Here is a 10,993-nt window from a genome sequence, read left to right as displayed (position 1 = left end):
GCGTCCATACACTGAGTATAGGAATCACATGCCAGCACTTTTTAAGGAATATTGTATCATGAATAATAATGATGATTATTTGTTTGATGATGGTGATAATTGGTATAGGGAATGCCGACTTTCATCAAGACTGGTTTATCTGAAGAAATATGATATGTATGTATATATATATATATATATATATATATATATATATATATATATATATATATATATATATATATATATATGTATATGTATATAAGGTTGATTACTCTGAAATGTACCAAGGAAATGCGTGGGTGGGCTTGATAAACTGTATTTTGCATTTAAACAATGTGTGATATTTTAGGGGAGAAAAACATATCTATCCTCTTTGATGTAATTTGCATGTGACCGAGCCAATCCATCTATTAAACGTGCGGACTTGGATGTAAATATTCCGCCAAAGTGACCATAATTAAAGTTATTTCTCTTAGTCAAACTATGTGACGTTTGATGTTTTTTTGGATGTATAAGACTAGGACGCGATTTAGTTCATGACTAATATTATACTTTCTGGTGCGTACATTGGATTTAATGTGACCTTTTAGGTGCTAACTTTTATCTACAACTTCTTTAATCTTTTAATATCATATACAATGTCGAATATGGTGCTATATCCTGTGTTTGGAAAGGTAAACTGCATCATGTCGGCACGAATAAGGCTGCGGTTTTGTAAGCTGAACAAACTAGACTATCAATACATCTAAGCAAGACAGAAAGGGATTTCACCTACAAGTGTATATAATGATGAACCTAAACATTTCATCCAAAAATCAAATTAAAACTCCATGAGTTTCTCTTAATATGTTATCCTTAACATGTAGCATTACGCAACCTAATCGTTTTAAAACTGGTTGGCAACTATAGCCAGAAGCATCAAGAGTAGGACCAATACTTCAAAAATGCACTATTAGGGAATTTGTTTGTTTTGAAACATGTTGGAGACATTAATAATCTGGATGAAAATGACAAGCATTATTTTCACTCTACAAGATCTATGTTCGCCTGTAAATAAACAAACAAAATATAATCTTTGACCTCAACAAAATTGAATTTAAATGATTTAATCACTTGCAAGATCATAATATATTCTTTTGAATATTTTTTTTTACAACAAAAAAATGCAGGGTCATTGTTAAATGCAAACCTAACATAGCATGATTTAAATAGTTCAGAGATCATTTCCCTATAAACTGTTATTCAATATTCATAGACTGGACAGTCCCAAAATGATATTGCATGAAGGTAATACTCAAAATGATGAACATAAACATCCTTTATAATCAGGTAAAATAAAATTGATTGTTCTAAATAATCGATATGAATATATTAAAACGTATGTGCACTTCTAACGATTTTGAGGGAAACTATTTGAAGCAAGACAGAAGAAGTAATAGCCTTTGCAGACATTACTTTGACATAGGAAGGACAGAATATAGCCTACCCCATATTTTAATACTGGCAAAGTTGTTCATATAATAAGCGTTGTACCTCATCTTCTAATGATTTTAAGAAGAATGTCAATGACTGATGTTTCTCCAGAATTGACTACCTCTTGTAAGGTGGAGATCAAAATGGAACCTAACGGACTTACCTACAAATTAAGCTTCGAAGAAAGAGAAGAAAGAAAGAATAACCAAATCAGCTAACTATTGGAGTTTGAATTTCTTAAACGTAGATTTTCTATATTCTAAAACATTTAAATCAATGAAGTAAAATCTCTCATTCTGTAACTTTCGGGAACCGGTAGACCGAGTCAACAAAAGCGCTCGCCATCTCCATCACTGACATTGCACTTCTGCCCTCTTGGGTTCTAGCTTCGGACTAGGCCAATATAGATATGTGAGAAAGCTACCAGTAGTTTCCTGTGAGTAGGAGGTTCTTACTGGAGTTTCTTCCTCCACCACATATACGGGCAGCCATGTATTGCCTATCGTGTACTGAGAAATGGCTTTAAGCATCAAAACAAGAATAACATCTTTAGGTTTCCTTTTATACCACTAGCTCATATCAATAATTAAAAGGGCAATGCTATAGTGTAAACTCTGAATGGGGGCATAGGGTTGGTTTAGTGTTTTTAAGAGCACCTAGTTCAATTATTTTGACAATGTTTATTATTTTCACATGCAAGCAGGTCATTTGTAACTGATGGCAACTGTCAATGTTGTGTATATATTTTTGATCGATCGAGAGAGAGGGAGAGTAAAGTCACCTGGCTAATAAACATGAGAATCATCTTCGCAGATGTATTGACTTTGTAAGCAGCTAACTAGTAAATGGCAGTCTTCATATTTAAAGTTGTATAATTTATTACAATTCTATAATGCTAGCCTTCCTTATTTTCGATTTACTAGGAAAATGGATATACTACAGACAGTAATATATTTGATATCCTAAAGAAGTTATAACACGTTATCCTTTTTAATTTTAACTATCACACACTACAACTCAAAGAGTTATCTCTTTAAAGGTTTCTCTTTACCATAATCGGACCATCGTAACTCTGTCATGACCCAGTTCAAGTGGAACAAATTCCACTCTAATTTATGCATCTTTGTGTGCTGGTGTGTAAGTTAATTTAATTCTGTCTTAATGGGATATACTATAACTGAGATATTTTGGGTTATATTATATTTCCCACCCAGACTCTAAGTCTGGAGTGTGGAGTAATTATCTTTTTCAAGTCAAATTATGTAGTTTTAATTCCTTCATTCTGCCTGTATTGTCTGTTCTCACAATACCATCTTCGCTTAGCACTACTTTTTATTCTTCTTTTGTTAGAACATCAAATTATACTTGTCGTTATGCTTGGTACATTTTGCAATACATTTCATTATGTGCAAATAGTAACTATGTACAAGTTCAAACATTGTATTATTCCTTTTCAAAACATTAAAACTCAACTAATCAAAAATAATTTTGGAATAATGTTGCTTGATTATAATATCAACTGTCAATCTGTAAGTATTATTTATCAACGTAAATTTACAGCGTACAATATCATAATCTCTAATTAGTGGCAAAGCACCACTTATATATCTTTATCCCTCTTTATCTATTAATTGGATAATTAATAGCTCTATAATGGTTAAAAATGTGAAAAATAAGTGTATTGGTTGTGCTACAAGTTTTCCGACAAAGGTATTCAGCTTCAAATGTCCAATCAAATTTCCATGGCAACAAGTAATAGCACAATGGTGTTGTTGTTTACTCTACCTTCATATGTTTATCTGATGTACGACTGTGTGTCTCTCTCTACGACTCAATCAATCTTAAAAAAGTTCATTTTGGAACGAAAATGTTTAAAGTTTGCACCATCAGTTACATTTGAATGTACATCCTTTAAGTTTGAGACAGTACGTGTCTCATTTAACGAAAAACAATAAACTGCAGGCTACAGTTTATAATACTGACTACATAGTTATGCACCTAATCAACAGGTTTGTATATTCACGGAGCATAATTTGGGACTTTACTAATTTTAAAAAAGAGAAAACAGGATTGTCAATCATGTTTGCATTATAAGATGAACATGTATCAAATACTCAGTCAAATAACTAATATAACATTTAACGTAAAACTGCAGAGATAACTCATCAAGTGCGACCAGAAAGATACAATGTTCTGTCAAATAACTAACATCACGTTCAACGTAAAACTGCAGAGATAACTCATCAAGTGCGACCAGAACGATACAATGTTAAGTCAAAAAATTAGCAGTACCTTTAACGTAAAGCTGCAGAGATAACTCATCTAGTACGACCAGAACGATACAATGTTCTGTCAAATAACAGTACATTTAACGTAAAACTGCAGATATAACTCATCAAGTACGACCAGAACAATACAATGTTCTGTCAAGTAATTAACAGTACCTTTAATGTAAAACTGCAGAGATAACTCATCAAGTACGACCAGAACGATACAATGTTCTGTCAAATAACTAACAGTACCTTTAATGTAAAACTGCATAGATAACTCATCAAGTGCAACCAGAACGATTCAATGTTTCGTGATAAGTTTGGCTCATACTAGAAAACATTTTTCAGTTTTAATCCAATGTAAATATAATGCTTTACAAATATGTAGATTTACTTACGTTACGTCATGATGTATGGTTATCGTGAATGTAGGCACTTACCTTTCCCTAAAAGGAAATAAAACATGCAGTTAGCATTTATTCGTTCATCCAAAATATAATTAGAACACGTGCTATTGTAAAGGAAAAAGAAGCTCTTTCATGACAAAGACCAAAGTTAAAGTACAAGAAACAAATGAATTAGGACGTCATTAAATAAACAGTACTACAACCAGTAATATATGAATTCATGTCTAGAAAGTTTCGATTAAAACAAACAGTACGGCTTTCATGGTGATTTCACTTGTGATCTCTTTTTTGTTACTAAGATAAGATCTGTTATCTTAATAATTATAAAGAATGGGCACACTAATCGTGTCCTTCTTTACTTGGAACTAATAATGCATTTTCAATGGAAACGAGAATCATTCTCACAGAGTAGAGTATATCATCACGAAACCATCGTAAAGAACCATTCACTTCACATTGTCAACATATCAGGGCTGATATGCCTCAGTTATACATACTTATATCTCTATTAATTTTGTGTACTTAAACTAACGATACAGCCACCGATATTCACTCTAGTAGAGGAATGTTTTCTGATGCTGCATCGGCACTTAGAGGGGTATGTTGTTTGCAAACAAGAGTAAAATCGTGAATAATAATAATGTTGAACTAGTTTGCTCCACAGCGTAGTAAACGTTGTCATACATAAGATATATTCAGGCAGGGTAATTTTAAGCTCACATGGCAAACCGTTATGGATATATTATTACTTATTTGTACCTGGAAGGGAATATGCTTCATAGCCCCGTTTTGCATGGATTAATATTAGTTTATGCTCAATCCGGATTAGTTCCGAATAAGATGGAAATACTGTCTTATAGTAAGATGACAACATACACCATCAACTGGACACAATGAATCTGGAAGGTTTCTTTGTGCAATTGACTCACTCCACATTCAAAGTATGTAAAGCGAAAGTGTATAGTCTCATCGTGACAGGAACCAATAAAAGACATGTTTGTAAACGTGTGCGCCTTTCTCTGGACGATCAAGGTGAATTCACCTAATGCACATGCAGATGTTCGTTACATCTTCTAACTGAATTATATATGGATGAGTTGGAATATAGTCACTTAAATTATGTTCTCTCCTACTTTCTGTTATTGCGAGTTGTCACAATCTGTCTCCAGAGGATTCACAACGTGTTGCAAAACTGTTCATGCAATTATTTTGTTTCTAGACCCGTTCTTCCTATATAGTTTCATTTGCGATGTTAGTAATGTTTTAATACATATGGTATATGTCCTAACGCCGTTCTTCGTATCTGATGGACTTGATACTCAATGCAATAATGCCTTTAGTAATGCTTACAACACAATTATGCTAAACGCTATGTTTGTTACATAATGTAAATGTTTCTCTTGCTTATATTAAAGTTACTATTGGAATATGCGAATACTCAAGATTGCAAGATACGATGGACCTTAATGCAAACGTTTTCCTAATTCGTAAGTTTTAGTATATTTTTGATTGTGCCAGCATCGAACGAATATTGGGATATGGGACAAACTTCCTCTGAACTTTGTATGATTACAAATTGTTCATACGTTTTGCAGATAATAATAATTGTGCTTATAAAGTAATACGACCCTGTCGTCATAAACTTAGTAACGGAAAAGAGCGAAAATCACCACGTTTTGTAAAATACTAGACAGAATATATGTCCTTTACCTACAATGTGTACAATTTGAAAGAACATTATTGTTTACTAACACACAAGTCTTTAATGTGGAGAAGACACGTTCCTTTATTATGAAATACATCATGTGTTACTGTGTCTGAGAAAAGACAACTTCGTTATAAGCTAAAGGAAAAACAATAAGATAGATATCCTAATGTGTTCTTAAATAGTGTCATTTATATCTCAACAACTAAAGAAATTAAATGATAAATGAATTGAAGACTTTGCAATCAGCCGTTCAGTAACGATTAAGGTCGAGTAATACATATTATATAATGCATAACGTATTCAAAACAGTACTTACCAATGTATACTTCATTCGCTGAAAGAACACAATAAACGTGATAATAGAAATGGTAAAATATACTTCTCGTAGGTAGTTTCAATATATTTTTTGTAATGCCAGTTGGTGATCAGAGATCATAGCCTTATCCAGTGCATACTTTGTACTGATTTTGTGAAAGTAGATGCAATTTTTCAGATCTTTAGGTTCATAAGGATGCTATTTTCCTTTCTTCCCCGTGAAAACAAAACAAAAGTCATGATCGAAACGTTGAATAAACTTCGCGCATTTTCTTTACAATCTCACACTATGTCTCTGAAATGTAAAATATTCCGAGCAACTGTAAACTGTTCTATACTGTATAATTTGTTGGCTGTGACTAATGCTGTTTAACTACCTACCACTACAATTGTTATGATTCTTAATACCAGCATCTTCTTTTGTATAAAATGTATGGTCTCTTGATCCGTACGGTGTTGGTGTGGCATGAACGAAACTTTGATAAGAACGTTTAATATTCGAGTAACCTCTCCGATATCCATCATATATTCATTTGTATCCATGTTATATATCCAGTAATGAGAATATTGAATATCAAACCATATAAACTTTCTTTGTATGATTATTGTCAAATTCTACATTTTACTCACTGTCTACTAGTAAGTTAGAATGAGGTATTGATTTAATTGTAACGATTTATAAACCATTTTGCACAAGCTACATACAATTTCTTTGTATCATTCAGGCAAATGGTACCTCACAATGATTGTAAATTTATTTTTAAGTGTACACGTACTTCCCTGTATAAGCTGTCTTGCGTAATTATGGACAAATGGTCATCTATTGCATCGAGAAGGATTGGCGATAACAATATTTTCAATATGGACATAGTTGATATCATGAATACTCCATACTGATATGACCATCTACTAAGAAGGAATAGCGATAACATTATTTTCAAGACGGCTGCTGTGGTGGCCATGTTATATGTCCGAGCAGCAAAATTTTCATTTAGGAGCAACTAAACTCGCGATGTGTGTGTATGTGTGTGCAACGTTTTATGGCAATTATCCACGTATTGTACGATTATAATTTATATTGCTGACAGATAGAAGGACAATGGATAACATACCAACCCTTAGTCTCTTCTGGTCTACGACAAAGACGTTAGTTTATACCACCCGTAAAAGTGTCTTACTCTAGTAAGTTTTGTCACTCTCACAAATATATTTTCCTGAGATATTTATACCAACAGAACGTAACAATAATGAAAGAGTAATCATTGGTTAGTAAACAATACTGCCAGGAAACTGAAATGAAATCAATCCTAATTTGCAGGCTTTGAGATTTAAATGTCTGGGAAACACAGCATCACAATATACAATGTATAACTCTCACTCTTCTGACAATTATGGCAAAATGCCAATCGTTTCTTCAGTAATGGAGAGGAAACTCTAACGAAAGTATGCACCTTCTATTGTGGTTTTCATATTTGTATTAAACATTTACATCTGCATTTCTCTGCAGAAAATCTAAAGTTGTATTATGAACTTATTCATGTATAGTTGGTATCAAACACAATACCCTTTTATTATATGCGAATATAAAGCATTTTTATTACCTGATGTCATTGTAATGCTATTGATAACTCATTATAGAAAAGAAAAGGGGCATGATACCTAAACTGTAACGTTATACTCAGTACTGTGTGTGTGTATGTGTGTGTGATTTGGATTTTTAACGTAGCTTTAACACTTTTTTAGTCATATCGCTACGATGTTTGCAGTGTGGCAGTTTATACTGATGGTATGCACTGGGGCACCCAGTCACGTTATCCTGACACCAGGCCGACCAGTCCTAACACTAACCTCTTAATGCTGAGCGCCAAGAGGGGCATCTGTTAGTACCATTTTTGTAAGTCTTTGGTATGACTCGGCCGGGGATCGAACCCACGGCCTCCAGCATTTGAGGCGGACGCTCTTACCACTAGGCCATCGGAGGGGTCCTATACTTAGTAGTAAATGATGGCTTAAATTCGATGAATACATATTTTAATGAATATATGTCTTGATAATCCAATAAAAATACATATCTATCTCTTAATGACTGAGAGGAGATATATTTATACTTACATATGCTTGTATCTGCTTTTCTTCCTGAAATAATTAAACAAATGTGATATTAGAATCGGTGAAACAAAGGTCGCTTATTAGGTCTCAAAAAGGGGAAACAAACCCATGCGAAAATACAATTACAACTTATGCCGCTACTTTTGCTGAATATTCCACAAGAGCTGACGTTTAACCTAATCTACTAGTCAACCTTTCCTTGTTGCGATATCAACATTTTAACAACGACGGGACTATGTATTACTGAAGTGACGCATCGCGTATGTTTTGATGAATATGATACGGAAGTGTTGCCTGTATCCACAAAATTGTATTCCGGACACTGAAAGAAAAGTAATAATTCCATTTTCCTTTGTTTAACCGTGAATTGTAAGATCCAACAGATAATGTTAGTCACATTATATATTTTGGAGAAAAAAATATACACTCAGTAACATCTATCAAATGCTGGTGATATTATGGCCGATCAGTCAAAAATTTTGACATGATTAACAGGGAGACAATGTCATATTATAAAAGGAACATCTTGAAATAAACGCATATTTCGTAAGTCCATAAATACATGTAACTTCTCTTTCCGACGAAAGCGATAAATGCGGGATACTGGAAAAATATCAACCAGAGAAGATTTTGAAAATAATCCTGCCTTGTTAAATGATAACAGATATGCAATACATATGACGAATAATTAATTCTCATAAATATATGCGTCTTAGAAATCATACATTAACTTTATGCAATGCAAAATATTTACCTATTTACTGAAAACACATATAATTATACTTACTCTTTCTTTCTTCTCTCTTTCGTCCTTAAAGAATACAATAAACCAGTTATTAGACAGGGTGAAATATTTTCCGCGTATTTGCTATCAAACGTGAGAGTAGACAAGTATGAAGATATTTGCAAATATAAATACAGCTTAAGTCAAAGTGAGCAGGTAATTATTCCTGAAAAATATAAAAAACTGATATTAGACAAGGTTCTATAAATTCGACTTATTTGCTCTCAAGAGGGAGGAGATACGCTTGCACGTATTCACCAATGGAAAACTGTATGTCACACACTGTAAGTCATTACATAAAATAAGGTAATCCAAACCAGTTGTCGTTAGAGCTGATTTATTTTAAGGAATGTTTCGCATATAAATCTATGAATTGTAACTTTTCTGTCATTTCGTTATCCTGAATAAATATAAATTAAAAAGCTGTACAGTTTTTAACCATTTAGTACTTTAAAGTATTTGGTCAAAACGTACAGAGCGAAGCTGATTACAAAACCAGACAGCTCATCATCAAATCGGCATGTTCCTTTTTCAGTTTGTGTCGTATTCTTATTTCACACCTTTCGCCCTCAAACTGTGCATATAATACTATCAAGTCAATAATCCTTCAATGAACATTTGGACCGAAGGCAGAAAACCTACCATGGATGCGGTATGGTGGGCTCGGGGAATTAAATAGATAAACGAAATATTTTTCGGAATTGTATAACGTTTTCAAGGATGTTGAGATACACTGGCTGTAACCAATGAATGACGCATAATGCCACCCCCACCCCACCCCCCAAAAAACAAAAAAAAAAAACCAAACAAATTTGTTACATTTTGATGAAATACATTTATAATTAGTGGTATAATTTGTCATTGATGTGAGGCTAATATAGCTAATTCACAATGGCTTGATGCAGACGATAACATCAGGTCTTGATCTGACATGACCAGTGTAAGATTATAAGCATATCCAACTTAACTAACACATGAAGCTTCATAATTCGTTGAAATTCTCCCACCGAAATAAAAGCAAAATGTATATTAGTGATGAATTCATGATGTATGGCATCAGTTAATTAGATTTCATTTAAAGACTGAAGCACACGCGATGTTTCAATAAATCGATCCTGAAGCAGCTAACATTCGACACCAGGTTCACGTGCAGGCTACAAGCACAATAGCAGAATCAAAATCACTAATGCAAACACAATCCACATATCTGATACAATATATTACTATCATTTGATATACCTTTGTTTCAAATTAAAGTAAACGTATTTATTACCGAAGAATTAAGGGATACATAAATATAAGCTGGAGTCGTTCTTTAGTTACATCATGATCATTCAATTGAAACATCGAGTTTGCTTCAGTCTTTAAAGAAATTCATATACTCTGTCGATGAAATCGTATTTAGGACGGGAGTCATAAAAGACACTATCAAAACAAAAATACAAAGGTCAAAAATGGGATGCATGAGATTAAAAGAAAGTTTCAACAAGAAAATCAGAAAGTAAATATTGAAACAATAAACAATTGGGATTCCGCGAGTTTCGAACTCGCGACCCCTCGTTTGGTAGACGAGAATCATAAAAGAAAATTTCACCATGATAATAACAATTTATTAAAGAAATAGAAAACATGGGATGCGCAAGTAAAAATGAATTTGTCACCATTAAATTAAAATCAAAAAGAAGAGATAAGTAAGATGCCTTCAGTTCGAACAAGCAACATTTTGTTTGGAAAACGCTAGTCATAAAAAACGTTTCAAAAGCAAATACAAAAAGTAGATATAATAAAGTGAAACAAAAATTGGGATGCGAAAGCTGAAAACGAAGTTCAAATATAAAATTATAAAGAAAAGACAATTCGGATACCGCGAGCTTAGAAACAGTTTAATTCTTGTTGGACCGGCGGAAGTCACAAGAGAAGGTTTCCACAAATAAATAGAAAAAAA

At 33.2% G+C, this 10,993-nt stretch overlaps 1 protein-coding gene across 3 annotated transcripts in view; it reads right to left on the bottom strand.

Annotated features, from left to right (window-relative positions):
- Positions 1 to 5,978: 5,978 nt before the first annotated feature.
- The window catches only part of LOC149774027 (E3 ubiquitin-protein ligase TRIM45-like), a 204,706-nt gene continuing 199,691 nt past the window's right edge, over positions 5,979 to 10,993 (bottom strand). Inside the window, exons 9-11 of one of the 3 annotated variants that reach the window (XM_089945912.1) lie at positions 9,052 to 9,075; positions 8,268 to 8,291; positions 5,979 to 6,174 (exon numbers count right to left, since the gene is read on the bottom strand). In XM_089945912.1, coding sequence (XP_089802038.1) covers positions 6,121 to 6,174; positions 8,268 to 8,291; positions 9,052 to 9,075 — 102 coding nt within the window. In that variant the 3' untranslated portion in view covers positions 5,979 to 6,120. The remainder of the gene's footprint in view (positions 6,175 to 8,267; positions 8,292 to 9,051; positions 9,076 to 10,993) is intronic. The other 2 variants (XM_089945913.1, XM_089945914.1) reach the window with 2 other exon arrangements.

Source organism: Sinohyriopsis cumingii, unplaced genomic scaffold (assembly GCF_028554795.1).
Source record: "Sinohyriopsis cumingii isolate HCF-2022 unplaced genomic scaffold, ASM2855479v2 utg000452l, whole genome shotgun sequence".
In the NCBI taxonomy this organism is placed as follows: domain Eukaryota; kingdom Metazoa; phylum Mollusca; class Bivalvia; order Unionida; family Unionidae; genus Sinohyriopsis; species Sinohyriopsis cumingii.
Note: the sequence above shows the minus strand (reverse complement) of the source record. Positions and strands in the feature narration are given on the sequence as shown.